This window comes from Coregonus clupeaformis, chromosome 20 (genome assembly GCF_020615455.1).
Source record: "Coregonus clupeaformis isolate EN_2021a chromosome 20, ASM2061545v1, whole genome shotgun sequence".
Taxonomy (NCBI): Eukaryota; Metazoa; Chordata; class Actinopteri; order Salmoniformes; family Salmonidae; genus Coregonus; species Coregonus clupeaformis.
Window position 1 is genome coordinate 63,505,252 of NC_059211.1, and position 19,483 is coordinate 63,524,734.

General features: G+C 42.3%; 1 protein-coding gene across 1 annotated transcript; it reads right to left on the bottom strand.

Moving 5' to 3' along the window:
• Positions 1-2,646: 2,646 nt before the first annotated feature.
• nfil3-5 (nuclear factor, interleukin 3 regulated, member 5) lies at positions 2,647-12,828 on the bottom strand. The gene is made up of 2 exons (XM_041867397.2): positions 12,529-12,828; positions 2,647-6,355 (listed from the first exon to the last, which is right to left on the bottom strand). Exon 2 carries the CDS (start codon positions 6,054-6,056, stop codon positions 4,404-4,406), a length of 1,653 nt encoding a protein of 550 aa, XP_041723331.2. The 5' UTR covers positions 6,057-6,355; positions 12,529-12,828; the 3' UTR covers positions 2,647-4,403.
• Positions 12,829-19,483: the final 6,655 nt, after the last annotated feature.

Here is a 19,483-nt window from a genome sequence, read left to right on the forward strand (position 1 = left end):
ATAGGGTACCATTTGGGACACAGCCTTGCTATGACTGACTGGCTGCCGTGGCAACATCTGTAAGCCCAGTCAGAGGGGAAATGTATAAGCTAGGATAGAGCCCATAGCTCTCTGGTAACTAATCACCAACAATAGGGTGTCTGTATTCCTGAACTTATTCACAGAATACCATTAAGTCTTAAGATCTATACTATATCTATTGATTCACTGATACAAGATGGAGGAAGACTGAGTGATTGTTATTCTTGTTTAGAGGAAATGAATGGTTAATGATTTGCTTATTATGCAATGATTTCATTATTGTAATTATATTCAAGGCTTGTTATAGAATGTAATATGTAATACACCTTTTAGGGTATATATTACCATATTCCCAATAGATTTACTATAAATATCATGGTGTATTAACTTGTGAATGGCACTTGGAGTGTTTCATTATATTATTTCAAGTGATTTATTATTAATAATGGAACCTATAAATACTAGTTAATCATAGTCACTGATATTCTCATCATGTAAGAATACTGTGAAATATTACCACCACATCAAAGTGACTTTTAGATAGCACTTGGGAACGTTTGGTTGATATTATTGTACGTAATTTATTGATAACTTACTCATAATTGCTAATAGATAGACTAATTATAATGTTGATCACGTAACCATACTGTGAAATATCATCTTGTTCCTGACATTCCAGTGAAACTGAGCGCTTGTGCTATTTCTTACAGTGACAGTATGTAACTGAGGTGCCAACCTACTCAAATTCCTCTAGAGGCGTTTTCTTCTTCCAAGCTGTTATATCATTTGTTGCCGTGGTGGGGTGCATTCTGGGACGGATCCCAGTCGGTCACATAAAAGCCATTACTGTTTCAGAGCTAGTGTCCCTTGACGATCGTTTACAAAAAATCTAATCATGATGTAACGGGGTAAAAAAAAAAGATATATATATATAAATAAATATATATATGTGGTGTATATACTGTACAGTATATGGGGGGTGTGTGTATAAGTATGTATAGATATATATGACTTTACTAGACATTCGTTTTTATCAAGAGACATACCTTGTACAGCATAGCTTCTATGGTGTTACATAACCTGACCTGAGACCAATGAGTCTACAGTAATAACTCATGATTATGGGGCTCAGTGGACATTCTCATTCTGTAGATGTATTTCTTTATAAAGAGACACACCTTTATATAATAGCTGATGCAGTGTTGTATAAACTGAGACAAATTAGTTTATTCTCTCATGAGATGGATTATGTGGATATTTCCAAAACAGATAGCCTAAGCCTACTGTAGTATATATTATGTAACCATGTAAGATGTATGAATTAACTGCATTAGCTTTCCTGCAGTCAAATGACCTAGTGGCCTCATGGGTGGAATGTTATTCATTTTTTTGCATAATTTCATAATTCGTAAACAATTAATTTTTTTAAGCAGCCGAAAATCCTATGTCAAACGGTTTTGTTATATTTCAGGCTTCTGTGATGTATATAAAGTGTAATATTGGGATGCAAACTCAAAATGTAATACATTTCAACTCTAAATCTGACATGGTTTAGATATCTTCTTTTTAAGCCCATAACCATGTGTGTGAGTTGTATACTTTCTTTTCAAGAAAAGAAACACTCTGTGTGACCCTGATTTAGCCCACTGCAGTAAAGGGTTCAATTAATCTATTTAGAGACTAGCTTTATACTATTGCCAAATTAGTTTATTATCCCATGATGATTGGGGTATGTGATATTTACATAACAGGAAGCCTGGGCCTAGTGTACTATATTATAACTGTGTTAGGCATATTAGTTTATCAAGAGACAGATGATGCACTGTAGCTACACTATTATATAAACTGAACCCAAAAGTTTTCTGCAAAATGTTGAGGAGCAAAAGCCTCTCACCCATTATGTGATTACTGACTAGAGTGTGAGAGTGTGTAGTAGCTTAGTGTGTGTTTATGTGTTGTACTCAGGACTCTGCCGCCCGGCGGCTTGTTTGTGTCCGTTGGTGGAGTTTAGAGTTTATGACAGTAAGTAGGTCACCACGGTTACGTCATGGATGTTAGATTCCGGTGCCCTAACACGGCCGTTGGGACACAGTGTGCTTGTGTGTGTGTCACGCTGATGCTCCTCACATTACTATTAATCCTCTTTGCCAGGAAAGATGGGAGAGAGGGAGGGAGGAGAGGAGATGGGGAACACTAGAATACTGAAGCTATTTGTATGTGTGTAGATTTTAACGGCCTCGTTTTAAAAGTTTCGTTCAGTACAGTACTGGACGGAGGAGAAGAGGGGAGGAACACTAAAATACTGAAGATATTTATGTTGTATCTGTGCAGATTTCTAGCTGTGTTTATAGGAGTACAGGACAGGACAGAGTCGAAATGATCAGTGTGTTCTGTGCTAAGATGTGTCCTGTAATAAATAATATTTTGGGGAGTTTTCTACTTGTATATGTTTTATGTCATATAATATATGTCTACTTTTAAACTGCATAAGTAATCTGCAAACTTGATTGATATCAATTTTTTCCCTCAATTTCACTGGTGTTCCATTTACGACCATTTTATCGTGTGTTTGTGTGAATGATGTTTCACAATTAGACCAGAAAGAGTGCAACAAAAGTTTAAAAATCACATGAAACACTATTTTTTATTTATAATGTATTTTTCAACATCCTTTTATTTTTCAATCTTTTCAATCTTTCAACAATCGAAATGAGTTGTTGTCATTATAACCATTGCATTATCCATTTCTGGACAATCAATTTCCTTAACCATCCGGCAAACCACAAACGTTGAACAATATCACAGAGTACAAATGTCAAGGGATAGGGACATGGGTGAAATACATACATTACAGTATCACAATCAGGAAGATACCAGGGGACGGAAAAACACACAGTAACCCCCCAAATAACTGAATAAAATAGAAAAGAATCACAATTATAATAATAACATAATAAAATAATAATAATAACAGTATCCAAGAGAGATAGAGAACTTTACATTTATACAGAACGGCCAGTAGGCAGGCACGTGGATGTGAGACGTTTAACTGGTACAGCCTGTTTGATCCACAGCTGATAAAGCAACTCAATGTAAAGGCCAAGATTGGGGATTGGTTCTATAGGCCTATGAAAAGTAGAAGCACCTTTGAGTGAGAAGAGAGCAGTTTCCCCATTGCTTCTCAAGTACACTTACTACTTGATTCCTATGATCAGTAAGTCTAATTAATTGAGAATTTGTTGAGCTCTGGATTGCACTGTGCTTTTGTATTCATGGTTTTACCATTCAAAAAGTGTAGTGTGTAGTCTTGTGATATGCTCGTAACTGGCCTTGACAAGGGCTTTCTGTATGTGTGTAAGAGGTCAGTAAAAGGTAAATTGACATTAGGTTGCTCCAGGCATTTTCTAGTGACATGGAATCTAAAATAAAGAGTTTCTTAAAGCGGTGGTTCATACAGACATCTTTAAAGAAAATAACTTGAGGCATTTCAATGACATTGAGAACGGACTGTACAAAAACTTTCTCACAAGGACAAACTGATTGCTTTTCCTTTCCACTTCCATTTCTCCTTGTTATTTTTTGTTGTTTTTCTTTTTTTTCTTTGTAAAATATATTTAAATATATGTACATGTTATATATCACAGTTATGTACAATCCAAGTGCTTGAAAAATGATTGGGTGTCCTATTCTGCATAAAGCAGGGATAGGGGTTTAGGGAGTAATGGAAACTGGTACAGCTGTTTTGTTGGTGGGGAGGAAGAATGGAACTCATTGTCGGGGGGGTGGACGTGTTTCTTTGGTCATGGGAATGTTCCCAGAATGCCTTACCACCCACAAAGAAATGGGCCACTTGAGAGTTCAAACCAGAGCCTGAAAACAGCCTTCCATTCCAACGTTCATTCTAACCTTCCATTGTGATGTAATGTTTGTATTTTCCCGAAGGAAACAGAATCACAGAAATGTGAGTTCCATCCATTCCATTCCCCTCATTCTTTTCACTCCACCACCTTTGCTGAACCAATAAGTGATCTATTATTATCATTGTTCATGGATTGGATTGATGATGGAGTGAGGGAAGGAGAAGGGTCCATGTAAAAACATGGTGACACAGTGAACCAAGTCTGTTGAATCTGTCTGTGGTGATTGTGAACATCAGTTTGTTTGTCCTTGTTATTATTATCATCGAAGTGGACTGTCTGTTGGCATAGTGGTGACCAGGAGAGAGACACCTGATGATGAGGCAGAACTGAGGTTGGTTGTTGGTCACAGTATCTCAAAGAGTCTTTGGTGCTCTCTTATTCACACCTCTTATTCTTCCTCCCTGCGCTGGATCCCTTTTTGCGTTCCTTCCACACCTCCTCTCTTTCTCTTGCTTCCCGCTGCTAGCAGAACTCTGACTCGTTCTCTGCCTCTTTGCTTTCCCCGTTGCTATGGCTGCCATGTTGGTGGTTGCTAGGCAGGGCCAGGTAGGGATGCTGGGGATGAGAGGGTGAGGGGGATGTGGAGGAGGCGGGGCTACTGTTTGGAGCCTCCCCCTGATTGGACAGTGCTCTGTATTTCAGGCGGAGCTTGTGGGGCAGGTAGGTGGCCTGATCGTCTCCGCTCTGACTCTGTGGCGCCGACGTCTGTGATGTCGCCCTCTGGTTGTAGCTTCCGACCTCGGAAGACGAAGATGACGGTGACTCCTCATCGCTGGTGGAACCACCTTCTTTGTCTGAGCTCCTTTGGTCACCATCACTGGATGAAGTGTCTTTCCCAGGGTGGGACTCTGTGTAGTAGCCCTCTCCGGCCCTGGGGCCGCCCTCGTACGTGAGCACTGGGGGCTCCTCCTCATCCAGGGTACTGACAAAGGCGCTGTTGTGGTGGCGCTGGTTGGAGGAGTGGCTTGACTTGTTGCCTTCTTCGCTACTGTGGTGAAGGAGCTCTGGGGCGAATCCTTCCTTGTGCCCGCCATCTTGGTTCTGATAAGAGCTGTACTGGCTTCTCTGTGTCTCCTGATGTCTTTGCTGCTCCTCGCGGGCTCGGTACCTTTGGACCTCCTCTGTGATGGTCTCTGTGTTGTCGGACTGCCTGCTTTGTTGGGCCTGGGACTGTTGTTGTTCCATGTCCTCTGCTTGCCTCTGGTTCTGGCTCTCCATATAGGAGGAGCTAGGGGAGCGGTACATCTGGATCACGCTCCTCTGGGCTGGGGCCGCTGCCTGCTGGGGTGCTGGGCTGGCAGACTCCTGGTGGTAGTTGTTCTGGTGGTTGTGGTGGAAGTCCATGGCACAGTCGGCCTCTTGGGACATGTGTTGGTGGCCACCGTTGAAAGAGATCCCAGTGGGGAGACCAGCATCCATGTCAGTGTCGTTGGACTCCATCTTGATCTCATAACCCATGGGCTCAGGGCTGGAGGAGTCGTCAGACATGCACCCGTCGGAGAGGGATCCTCTTGGGGAGTATTTTGGGAGTGGGGTGTGGCGTTCGCCTCTGGTGGACTGTTCTGCTTCGGACGAGTCGGAGTTCAGCAGAGTGTTACCACAGGCACTGGAGTACCCGCTACTTGAGAAGTAGGGGTTACCAGCACTGGACTGCCCGTTTCCACTGTTGGAGAGCTGCTGGCTCTTTTCCATGTAGGAGGCAGTGCTGATGAGGCCGAAGCGAAGCTTCAGCTGCAGGAGTTCCGTCTTCAGACGGCTGTTCTCATCGTTGAGCGCCATCACACGGTTCTCCAGCACCATGTCGTTCATCCTCCTCTTCTCTCTGGAACGCTTGGCCGCCTCGTTGTTCTTGCGCCGCTTCTCCCAGTAGGAAGCGTCCTTCTTTTCGTCTGAGATGAACTCCCGCTTGCGACGGCTGGACATGCTGTTCTTTGAGCCGCCTTTGGTCTGGCGGCGCGGGACATCATCGTCACCGGGTCTGGGAGACAGTGGCGGGAGGCTCTCGCTGTAGTTAGAGTATGTGTCTATGTCCAGGTCGTTGTTGTTGGGCGATGCGAAGTGAAGATTCAGGCTTTCCATTGTTGAGTCCTTTTGACCAGATTGGTGATCTGGCATTAAGGGCAAAGGGGGGTAAGGGAGAGGACGAAAGTTCGTTGGAGAGAGAACTTATTTGTATTTTCTTTCTCTTTAAGTCGCAGGATCTGCGAAAAACTCGGGGTGAGGTATTTGTGCTTCTCTAAGGCTGAACCTCATTGGTTAAATTACGTGACAAAGTTTGTGAAATTTGAGTTTCAACTGCTCGAAGTAGGTTATTCTGTAATCCTTGAAGTCTCTAGGATGTAGAAGTGAATTAGGTCAGTTCGTCTACTGGAAGACTTTTCCTTTGAGGCTGAGATCGCTCACGAGGAAACGCACTATAGAAAGAGAGATAATATGAGAGAGAAGATTCATTAGTTACCATAAATACTGTGCCTTCCCACTGTGACATACATTAGGCATTCAATGTATTTCAATGTTACTGTACAATGGTGATGATCTAGACAAAACGTACAGTCCTAGAAACTCATGATGCGATTAGTTCAGGGTATTCTTGAGTTCACATGACTTCATAACTGCAAATCTGACACTACTATGACATAATCATTACATTATGTAAGAAATGTTTAATCTTGGATTTGCATCTGAACATTCCTTTTGATCACCTTTCACAATCCCTCATACTCAAAACTACTTTACTTTGCTAGACGTAACCCTTATCGGAGTTCCGTGGAGGAGATGGTGGGGTATTGACGTGGGCCAGCCCGGATGTATACAGAGAGGGAGGGTGAGTAGGGCAGCGGCACGACTGGTACCCTTTCCACTCCACTCACAGGAATATCGGTCAACTCTGCTCGGAGGGTGCTAGGCAGGCGGCGCGGGTAAGGGAAGTTCTGAGCTGCAGTGTCTAAAGCTCTCTCTGTATAGTGTTGTATAACAGCGCTGCACCAGACAGTCACATAACAGGGCCAGTCTGACCTAGTGCCAGGGCTGCAGTTACTGAGTGACGGGCATTCAGGGAGGGAGAAAGGGAAGGCGGGGAAGGGAGGCCAAACCGTCTATGTATCGACTTCTAATAATGTCCCTCTATAACCTTTATCAGTTGCCAGGTGTGCTATTTGTAAATGTGGCTGTAAGGTCACATTGGTCTCTTATGGCAATATTATCTACAATAATCTATCAAAGACTTCTAAACATGTAGGTGAATGATACACCTCTGCAAATCACTAACTTGTGACTTATTGCTTAGTCTGTCTGTGTGTCATAACAGTGGGTACTGAAGCTGACATATAGACAGACGTGACTTGTTATTCAACTGGCTGTGACTCCCCAACGGCCACACCAGAGGAGAGAGCCAAGGTCTCTGTTACTTTATAAAATGCCAGCTAGAGAGCCTGCCAGGTATTACACAACCACGGTTGGTTAGTATGTATCGAGTGCACTCTGTGCCCCTACCCACGGGAAACATTGCTCAACATCCCCTTTTCTCACAAGTCACCAACATCGCTCGGTGGTGTTGCTGCATACGCAGTTCAGTTGACTCATCTAGATGTTACATAACGTAAATGCGCTAATTCTAGATCTGTTGCACTGATGATTCAGAGACATTAATAATGCATCACTTAACATGGAACGGTGTGTCCTATCTAGATTGTATATTTCTACACCAGAAAAACAGATATGTGCGGATTCAACCTAATGATCTATCTAGGTCATTCCTGTGTTACAATTACTCCTTGTTTCTTTTTTTCTGAAGCAACTCCCTAAGCCAACATGACTGCATCAGTCAAAACATTGACAGAGTCCGTTGCCGTTTGTGATTCTGATAACAGATCAAACAGAACGCTGAGGTAATCATGATGGCCTGTTCTGATTGGTTGCTGTCTTATTGATTCCAATTTTGGTCAGACAGGAAAACCTGTAGATCAGTAACAGAAGCTTTTGGTCAGATATTGTTTTCTTATCTCTTTTTCTATAGATTCAATATTGTTTCTAATGTTAGGTATTTCATCCGTTCATTTCTGGTCTTTGCTACCACTACTATCAGGCTATCACCACTATATCTAACAATAGCTCAAGTAAGACTAAATAAGGTCTGGTTTTACTTTTGGGATCTGATCTAAAGCTGGCTCTACTCCGTCTGACACTGACACACTAACTGAACTCAGTACAAGTAGAGTACTTTCTAGCCACTTCATCTGGCTATAGAGCTTGTCTGGGTTACACTACCTGACCTAGTCTCAACCTCATCATAAAAACCTGACCTAGTATCAACCTCATCATAACAACCTAGACCTAGTTTCAACCTCGTTATAACAACTTGACCTAGCATCAACCTCATCATAACAATCTAGAGTATGACCTTTGTATTACATAATAATACTAGTTTACAGTATATCTTTCTCACAGTGGCAGCTCGCTTCCTCCTTTCCTCATTTGCATAATATTCTTAGTGGTTACACCTTCCTGGACACTTTTCTCAGTCTTTTTTTTCAGTGGGAGACAGTCAGATAGGAATTCCCTCCTCTTTTGCTCTGCTGTCTTTCTTCCCCCCAAAGAATCACCACAGCCACCAGTTGAGCCATCTTTCTGTCTGTCTCAGTTTTGGTTTTCGCCCAGACATAATACTAGAGGATGTAGTATGTTTTAGAGACAAAGTAGCGAGAGATAACAGAAAATTAGAACGTCACAATGTTTCCACGCATCGATCAAAAGAAGGGCGAGAGGGAGGGAGGAAGAGGGAGGGGGAGAGAGAAAGAGGGCGCACTGCATGTCCCACTGACCTAGAAACGGAGTGCTGCGCATCTTCATCTACCGCAACTACCTCGTACCCCTGCACATTGATATGGTACTGGTACTCCCTGTATATAGCTTCATTCTTGTGTATTTTATTCCTCGCGTTATTATTTTGATTTTTCTTATTTCTTTAACTATGCATGGTTGGGAAAGGGCTCATCAGTAAGCATTTCATGGTAAAGTTCTATCCGGCGCATGTGACAAATAAATGTGATTTGATTTAAACAGAGCTTGCTCTCTGTCTTTGACTGCTTGCCATAAAATAGGTAAATAGAGCTGGAGAGGGAGGAAAATAGAGAGGGGGAGGGATTATAGTGCGCTCTAAAAATAGAGTGATAGAGAAGGGGTATTGGGGAGGAAGGCTGGAGGGGAGGGCTTAGAGGATTTCAATTGGTGGACACGACATGAGAGGAATTTTACAGACACTGCGGTACGATGTAATTATTTATTTATTTTAAACTTGAATAGCCTACGTCAGCAGCGCAAAATCGGATTATAAAACCCCTGGTGATACGCAACATTAATTCCTGGATACTCTCTTTGACACCGGGAGGGGTCTCTAGACTCTAGGCTATCTCTATGCAGATGATAAACAGCATGCATTAGAGACAATTTGTTTTTTAATATGATTTTTTAAAAGAAAAATAAGCATTGACGTCAGAGATGGCACACACCCATGTTCCATGCCAAAATCCGACATATCATATTTCATAGAGCTGTGAGCGACCGGGCTGATGTGCTCGTGTTCTGAATGTCATTGTGACAAGCTTACAAAGCAGAGCTTGTTTAATGCTAAATATTAGCCACACCTACAGGTCACCCACTGAGGTTGAATTCTCTCTGTAATATTGCAGTAAATACTGTATGCTATAGCCAAATTATCATCCCAAAGGGATAATACAAAGAAAAAAGCATTGAAGATTTTCAAAAGCCAGAATCTCCCTTGCTTCCCACACAATTATCAAGCCCTAGGAATGACTCACTCACAGCCAGGATTTCACCACCAGCGAGTTTAGCTGGGGGGAGATGTTAAAGACGGATGGGAAATGTTAGCACAGCCAAAGCAGTTCTCAGGCGTTTCACCATCACCTTTGACCCCCCAAAGGCAAGACTGAGTAATGCAAAGCATCCCTTTTTCCCTCCATCTCCCAGACATGATGAGCCACCCACATAAATGGACGCGTGCTGGAGAGGCCGGTCAGGGCGCCTCCATTTTAGGTCTTCTAAGAAAAGGCAACTAGAATCTAGGAAGACATTCTAGGTCAACTCTGAGTTCTATATAAGCATGTCCTCCTCTCTGTCACATGGGCTTGGGGACGAGGCTACCTCCTTCTTTTCTGTCTGCTTCTAGGGAAATGCACCTTATTAATGTTCAATGTTCCTTATTAATGTTCTTATCAATGTCCATTTATGATGTACTTAACATAATTTGAATAGGCCAATAAGTTCCAATTGACCAACAAAGTTGGCACCAAACCTCACTAATCACTCTATAACTCCTACCCATAAAGATCTGTAATAATGTAACATGGACTTCTGCTCTCCATTCACTTGCAATAAAATGAGGGTGTTGTTTGCTAGGTGTAAATCCAGGCACCCTTCAAGGTTATAGCCTAGATTAAAGTACCCTAAAAGTGACTTCACTATCGGGCAGCCAAAGTGTTCAGCTACTTCGGATTCCACAGAGGCTAACTCTAGGAGCGGCAGGAGTCAACTAAGTACTACGAACCCCCAAAATGTGTGCCTTCTAGTGTTATATGGCCAGCGCATACCAGGCAGGTACACACTTAATTAGAAGTCGGTCAAAGAGGCAGTATGGCAAAGTTAAAGAAAAGCCCTCCTGATTAAGTGTTAGGAGGGCGTTACAGTGAACCGAGTTGTAGACCAAAATGTAGCTCTGAGTCTTTCCACACATCCTGCTTTCCCCCAGTCTGAGTTAGACTAGTTTGACCAATATTGAAATGACTGGGAAAGAAAGGCTGTTTTGTAAACAGACCAACTGGCAGCATCCTAAAAATCTCACAGTGACTGCTGCTCTGCCGGCTGAGGGGTTTCCCTCTATTGCATCATGTCCCGGAGTTGGCCAACTCAACACACACAAGTCCTGTTTTTGATTTATTATTTTAATTACGCAATAGAGCTAGTCCCAATATGATCCCATGGGAACAAAAACTTTATACAGACTGGAGGAAAATACCTGAATTAAACCACCTGATATAATTGGTGTAATTACACCTAAATAGGACTTGAGTGTTTTAGTACAGGTTTTGCAAGAAATATATAAATATAGTTGTATTGATTTAGAAATGACTGTACCATCATTTGCTTAGGCTCTGGGTAATCATGCATCGGCTAGTGGTAAACGTTAAACATATGGCCAGTGGAAACCTCAGGGCATAAGTCTTGATTGGCAACACCTGGTTTTACTTTGCAACAGGTCTATCAAATACAAATAGCTCTAGAATATATATATATATATATATATATATATGTGTGTGATATTCCCAATGTTTAAATATCAAGGCATATGCTTGCAGATCTTTGTCTATGAATTAATTCTGCATACTTTCCACCAGCCCTCATGAAAGACTCCCTGATTGTATTCATTCTCCTCCTCTCATTCTCCTGTGTAGCTTACTAGTGCATAGCTATTATGTCATATGCCATTCCACCCCTCAGCCAGCCAAAGACTGCTTCGCACTGCTTATAGATGTGTAATAACACGATTATAACTATCCTTTATGCCAAAATTCCATGAGATATCTAGTTTTGACCAGATATTTATCACATAGAATGACTAATGACATAGAAAGGGTGCAAATGCAAGACTTATAGCTAGTAATAACTCTTGTTCCAAGTTCCAGAGAAAAGCTACACGTGACGGCCGAACGTCCTCGCCAGGCACATGGAATGCCTGAGGTTCTGACTTACAACACGACAAAAGGAGGTCACCGATAGGAACGAAATCAATAATGACAAACTTGCCTGCACCAGCAGACAATTTATTGCACTTGAATAAAGAAAATGTTATATTCGTTTTCAGTACACTTTGCCTATAATTAACCTACTTGTCTATTATTAGAACTAGCAAAGCTATTAATGACAACCATAAATAAAATATAGGTCACACACCTACTATTTAGATTTAGCAGCATGTTAATAAACCAAATATTTAAATAAACGATTAAACAAATATTTTTAAGTAAAGAAAGAAAAAACATGTTTTAAACTACAATTATTCTTCAAACTCCAGACAATGCTCTTCACAGCAAGAGGCCACCCCCCAAAACGGGTTGATATTCCAATCTATTGCAGTGGACCTACTATCCATCCATTGACCAAATACCATGAGGGAAAAAACGCCCGACCTGACATTGAGCGCATTGAGCAATGTGCATCGGCTTCTCTTTACGACAGCACCCACCACTTTACAATACAGTGCATTGAATTAAACTGATAATTTGCTAAGCTTGAGGAATATACACTATGAATAAATAATTGTGAAAGGGAATTGGTTTAAAATAAACCACAAATACTCCAAATAAGTCAAAGTCACACATACAGTGGCTGTCTACGGGTAGGGGCGAGTCGCCCGCATGTGAACAATACCCATACCTAAAAGCATCATGAGAATCTGAATCCGCAACAGTGTAGGAATTTTAACCACATCACATTCTAAATAATTCATTATCCAGCATTCAAACCAATTGAACATTTACACAGAAGTACACACATAAATGGTGCTCCAACGTACCTTTTACGAACAAGTGACGTGTCTCCAGGAAAAAATGCACAATGCCGGACACAAAGCAATCGCCTTCCGCAGTTGAAGTTGGTTCGTATCCTCTATTCCTTTCAATAGAAATGATCAAATAGCTAGTTGTTTCAGTTGTTTGAGAGAGAAAAAAAACCTTACGGTGCAGCTCTAGCTCCTTTTACTTGCTCTGAGGTTAGTCAGTCTGGTTGTAGCGTACTAGTAGCCGTGTCTCCCCCTTTTGCTTTGAGTCCCGACTGTTATGTTGGGCGCTTGCTCCAGTTTCTCTCCCTCTCCCCTCTAGAATGTGTGTTAGTGGGTCAGTGGTTGCGTAACAGCTCATAGGCTGCCTCGTCACGTCTTTTTTGTTGGCGCGCGCGCTCCCTGTTTTTCCCCACCGTACTGATCCTTATTGCTTCGACCTGATGCAACACGATTTGGCAGGACCGGGCCACCGGGACAGTAGTATCTGAATAGAATAGCGCCAGACAGAATCAGAATGAGATTTCGGTCAAAGATTTGGTTAGGTTGCCCAAAGGGCAAGGTGAAGGCAAGCTTTTTTAGCCTACCTGTGCGTGTGTGCGCGCGTGTGTGTATGTGTGTGTATATACGTTGTAATATACTTGTAAGTACCAGAAGTCCTCACAAGAATAGTAAACCAACAAAAATTCAGAGAAGTGAGGACATTGTGCTTGTCCTTACTTGCAAAAAGGGTATTTTAGGTTTAGGGTTTACAGTTAGAATTAGGTTTAGGGTTGGGGTTAGGTTTAGGTTGTGTAGTTAGGTTTACATTTAGGGTTTGGGATTACGTTTAGAGTTAGTGGTTAGGGAAAATAGGATTTTGAATGGGAATCAATAGCTGGTCCCCAAAAAGTCCTCACAAAGTGTGTCTGTGTGCAAGATACAAGATACAAGATTCTATACAAGATATGCCATACCATATGTGATTGAAGTGTATCATTGCATTGTGTGTATGTTATTATAGGTGTGTGTGTGCGTAAAAGAGCCAGGATGGGGGCATAGAGAGAGAATTACAGCAAGGGTGAGGTCATCACACAATTTATTACACAACAACTAAAATTACATCACAGCTACAACCTGCTATTCAATTCAAGGGTGCACCCTATTCCCTATATAGTGCACTACCTTTGACCCCATAGGGCTCTGGTCAAAAAAGGTGCACTACATAGGGAATAGGGTGCATTGGGACGCAACCCCAAGTAATTTTTCATAGCAAAAGCACTCAGGGCCCAATTCAGCTCACCTCAAAATACATTCAAAGGAAACCCATCAATCACAATGGGTATGAGTGTTCAAATGAACCACTCTAGATAAAATAATGAGATTAGTCAATAAATCCTAATCTTCGACCTATTAGATGATGTGTTACATCTTAAACATGCATAATCGTCAAAATGATGCTTATAAGCATATAATTAATCTGTTTTTATGTATATGCTTCCCCCCTTTTGAGGATTATATATGGACATTGTTTGGGGTTAAATAGCATCACAAACTTCTACCTTTTTGGATATATATATACAGTGAGGGAAAAAGTATTTGATCCCCTGCTGATTTTGTACGTTTACCCACTGGCAAAGACATGATCAGTCTATAATTTTAATGGTAGGTTTATTTGAACAGTGAGAGACAAAATAACAACAAAAAAATCCAGAAAAGTCCATGTCAAAAATGTTATAAATTGATTAGCATTTTAATGAGGGAAATAAGTATTTGACCCTTCTGCAAAACATTACTTAGTACTTGGTGGCAAAACCCTTGTTGGCAATCACAGAGGTCAGACGTTTCTTGTAGTTGGCCACCAGGTTTGCACACATCTCGGAAGGGATTTTGTCCCACTACTCTTTGCAGATCTTCTCCAAGTCATTAAGGTTTCGAGGCTGACGTTTGGCAACTCGAACCTTCAGCTCCCTCCACAGATTTTCTATGGGATTAAGGTCTGGAGACTGGCTAGGCCACTCCAGGACCTTAATGTGCTTCTTCTTGAGCCACTCCTTTGTTGCCTTGGCCGTGTGTTTTGGGTCATTGTCATGCTGGAATACCCATCCACGACCCATTTTCAATGCCCTGGCTGAGGGAAGGAGGTTCTCACCCAAGATTTGACGGTACATGGCCCCATCCATCGTCCCTTTGATGCGGTGAAGTTGTCCTGTCCCCTTAGCAGAAAAACACCCCCAAAGCATAATGTTTCCACCTCCATGTTTGACGGTGGGGATGGTGTTCTTGGGGTCATAGGCAACATTCCTCCTCCTCCAAACACGGCGAGTTGAGTTGATGCCAAAGAGCTCGATTTTGGTCTCATCTGACCACAACACTTTCACCCAGTTCTCCTCTGAATCATTCAGATGTTCATTGGCAAACTTCAGACAGGCCTGTATATGTGCTTTCTTGAGCAGGGGGACCTTGCAGGCGCTGCAGGATTTCAGTCCTTCACGGCGCAGTGTGTTACCAATTGTTTTCTTGGTGACTATGGTCCCAGCTGCCTTGAGATCATTGACAAGATCCTCCCGTGTAGTTCTGGGCTGATTCCTCACCATTCTCATGATCATTGCAACTCCACAAGGTGAGATCTTGCATGGAGCCCCAGGCCGAGGGAGATTGACAGTTATTTTGTGTTTCTTCCATTTGCGAATAATCGCACCAACTGTTGTCACCTTCTCACCAAGCTGCTTGGCGATGGTCTTGTAGCCCATTCCAGCCTTGTGTAGGTCTACAATCTTGTCCCTGACATCCTTGGAGAGCTCTTTGGTCTTGGCCATGGTGGATAGTTTGGAATCTGATTGATTGATTGCTTCTGTGGACAGGTGTCTTTTATACAGGTAACAAGCTGAGATTAGGAGCACTCCCTTTAAGAGTGTGCTCCTAATCTCAGCTCATTACCTGTATAAAAGACACCTGGGAGCCAGAAATATTTCTGATTGAGAGGGGGTCAAATACTTATTTCCCTCATTAAAATGCAAATCAATTTATAACATTTTTGACATGCGTTTTTCTGGATTTTTTTGTTGTTATTCTGTCTCTCACTGTTCAAATAAACCTACCATTACAATTATAGACTGATAATTTATTTGTCAGTGGGCAAACGTACAAAATCAGCAGGGGATCAAATACTTTTTTCCCTCAGTCAAAAGTTTGGACACACCTACTCATTCAAGGCTTTTTCTTTATCTTTACTATTTTCTACATTGTAGAATAATAGTGAAGACATCAAAACTATGAAATAACACATATAGAATCATGTTGTAACCAAAAAAAGTGTTAAACAAATCAAAATATATTTTATATTTGAGATTCTTCAAAGTAGCCACCCTTGATGCCTTGATGACAGCTTTGAACACTCTTGGCATTCTCTCAACCAGCTTCATGGAATTCATTTCAATTAACAGGTGTGCCTTGTTAAAAGTTAATTTGTGGAATTTCTTTCCTTCTTAATGCGTTTGAGCCAATCAGTTGTGTTGTGACAAGGTAGGGGGGCTATACAGAAGATAGCCCTATTTGGTAAAAGACCAAGTCCATATTATGGCAAGAACAGCTCAAATAAGCAAAGAGAAACGACAGTCCATCATTACTTTAAGACATGAAGGTCAGTCAATCTGGAAAAGTTAAATAACTTTGAAATTTCTTCAAGTGCAGTCGTAAAAACCATCAAGCGGTATGATGAAACTGGCTCTCATGAGGACCACCACAGGAAAGGAAGACCCAGAGTTACCTCTGCTGCAGAGGATATGGTAGTTCGAGTTAACTGCACCTCAGATTGCAGCCCAAATAAATTCAAGTAACAGACACATCTCAACATCAACTGTTCAGAGGAGAGGAGACTGCGTGAATCAGGCCTTCATGGTTGAATTGCTGCAAAGAAACCCCTACTAAAGGACACCAATAATAAGAAGAGACTTGCTTGGGCCTAGAAACATGAGCAATGGACATTAGACCAGTGGAAATGTGTCCTTTGGTCTGATGAGTCCAAATTTGAGATTTTTGGTTCCCACCGCCGTGTCGTTGTGAGACGCAGAGTAGGTGAACGGATGATCTTTGCATGTGTGGTTCCCACCGTGAAGCATGGAGGAGGAGGTGTGATGGTGCTTTGCTGATGACACTGTCAGTGATTTATCTAGAATTCAAGGCACACTTAACCAGCATGGCTACCACAGCATTCTGCAGCGATACGCCATCCCATCTGGTTTGCGCTTAGTGGGAATATCATTTGTTTTTCAACAGGACAATGACCCAAAACACACCTCCAGGCTGTGTAAGGGCTATTTGACCAAGGAGAGTGATGGGGTGCTGCATCAGATGACCTGGCCTCCACAATCAACCGACCTCAACCCAATTGAGATGGTTTGGGATGAGTTGGACCGCAGAGTGAAGGAGTGGACCGCAGAGTGAAGGAAAAGCAGCCAACAAGTGTTCAGCATATGTGGGAACTTCTTCAAGACTGTTGGAAAAGCATTCCTCATGAAACTAGTTGAGAGAATGCGAAGCTGTCATCAAGGCAAAGGGTGGCTACTTTGAAGAATCTAAAATCTTGTGTCCAAACTTTTGACTGGTACTGTATATATATACAGTATCTCACAAAAGTGAGTACACCCCTCACATTTCTGTAAATATTTGAGTATATCTTTTCATGTGACAACACTGAAGAAAAGACACTTTGCTACAATGTAAAGTAGTGAGTGTACAGCTTGTATAACAGTGTAAATTTGCTGTCCCCTCAAAATAACACTACATACAGCCATTAATGTCTAATCTGCTGGCAACAAAAGTGAGTACACCCCTAAGTGAAAATGTCAAAATTGGCCCAAACTGTCAATATTTTGTGTGGCCACCATCATTTTCCAGCACTGCCTTAACCCTCTTGGGCATGGAGTTCACTAGAGCTTCACAGGTTGCCACTGGAGTCCTATTCCACTCCTCCATGACGACATCACGGAGCTGGTGGATGTTAGAGATCTTGCACTCCTCCACCTTCCGTTTGAGGATGCCTCACAGATGCTCAATAGGGTTTAGGTCTGGAGACATGCTTGGCCAGTCCATCACCTTTACCCTCAGCTTCTTTAGCAAGGCAGTGGTCGTCTTGGAGGTGTGTTTGGGGTTGTTATCATGTTGGAATACTGCCCTGCGGCCCAGTCTCCGAAGGGAGGGGATCATGCTCTGCTTCAGTATGTCACAGTACATGTTGGCATTCATGGTTCCCTCAATGAACTGTAGCTCCCCAGTGCCGGCAGCACTTATGCAGCCCCAGACCATGACACTCCCACCACCATGCTTGACTGTAGGCAAGACATACTTGTCTTTGTACTCCTCACCTGGTTGCCGCCACACGCTTGACACCATCTGAACCAAATAAGTTTATCTTGGTCTCATCAGACCACAGGACAAGGTTCCAGTAATCCATGTCCTTAGTCTGCTTGTCTTCAGCAAACTGTTTGCGGGCTTTCTTGTGCATCATCTTTAGAAGAGGCTTCCTTCTGGGACGACAGCCATGCAGACCAATTTGATGCAGTGTGCGGCGTATGGTCTGAGCACTGACAGGCTGACCCCCCACCCCTTCAACCTCTGCAGCAATCTGGCAGCTTAAAACCTCTGGATTGACGCTGAGCCTTCTTTGGTCGACCATGCAGGCCTGTTCTAGTAACTTTTTAGCTGTATGATCTTGCCACCGTGCTGCAGCTCATTTCATGTCTTGCTCTTCTTTTGCCCAGGCCTTTTGTACTCTTTTTTCGTTCTTTGCCATGAGGTGCTATGTTGAACTTCCAGTGACCAGTATGAGGGAGTGTGAGAGCGATGACACCAAATTTAACACACCTGCTCCCCATTCACACCTGAGACCTTGTAACACTAACGAGTCACATGACACCGGGGAGGGAAAATGGCTAATTGGGCCCACTTTGGACATTTTCATTTAGGGGTGTACTCACTTTTGTTGCCAGCGGTTTAGAAATTAATGGCTGTGTGTTGAGTTATTTTGAGGGGACAGCAAATTTACACTGTTATACAAGCTGTACACTCACTACTTTACATTGTAGCAAAGTGTCATTTCTTCAGTGTTGTCACATGAAAAGATATACTCAAATGTTTACAAAAATGTGGGGGTGTACTCACTTTTGTGAGATACTGTATATATATATATATTCTGAGTGTACAAAACATGCTCTTTCCATGGCATAGACTGACCAGGTGAAAGCTATGATCCCTTATTGATGTCACTTGTTAAATCCACTTCAATAAGTGTAGATGAAAGGGAGGAGACAGGTTAAATAATGTTTTTTAAGCCTTGAGACAATTGAGACATGGATTGTGTATGTGTGCCATTCAGAGGGTGAATGGGCAAGACAAAATATTTAAGTGCCTTTTAAAGGGGGTATGGTAGTAGGTGCCAGGCACACCGATTTGAGTGTGTCAAGAACTGCAACGCTGCTGGGTTTTTCACGCTCAACAGTTTCCCTTGTGTATCAAGAATGGTCCACCATCCACAGGACATCCAGCCAACTCGACACAAACGTGGGAAGCATTGGAGTCAACATGGGCTGTTCTTAGGGCAAAATGGGGGCGGGAGGGGGGTTACAAGTCAATATTAGGAAGGTGTTCCTAATGTTTTGAACACTCAATGTAGATTTGGCTCGCAAGGACACTCATTTGGATTACATAGGGAACATAACGATTGAGCCCTGAAGCTCTGTTTTATGTAATAAGACAAGCTGTTTCCAAGGAGATTTTTATAACAACAAGAGTCTCTCTGGATGTCCATGGTGATAGATAACTATAGTCAAGGACAGCTTCAGTTATTCTATTGGCACTCTGAATGGGTTTTTATTCTCTGTCCATGGTGTTTTCTCTATTGTATCATAGAGCAGGCCTGCCATTCAGAATGACCTTGGAGATAAGAAAATAACAGCCACTGGAGAAGGCAATGATGTTGTTTTCAATTAACGTT

Excerpts from the sequence above, each read along its gene's own strand:
- nfil3-5 (XM_041867397.2), bottom strand. The coding sequence starts at position 6,056 with ATGCCAGATCACCAATCTGGTCAAAAGGACTCAACAATGGAAAGCCTG.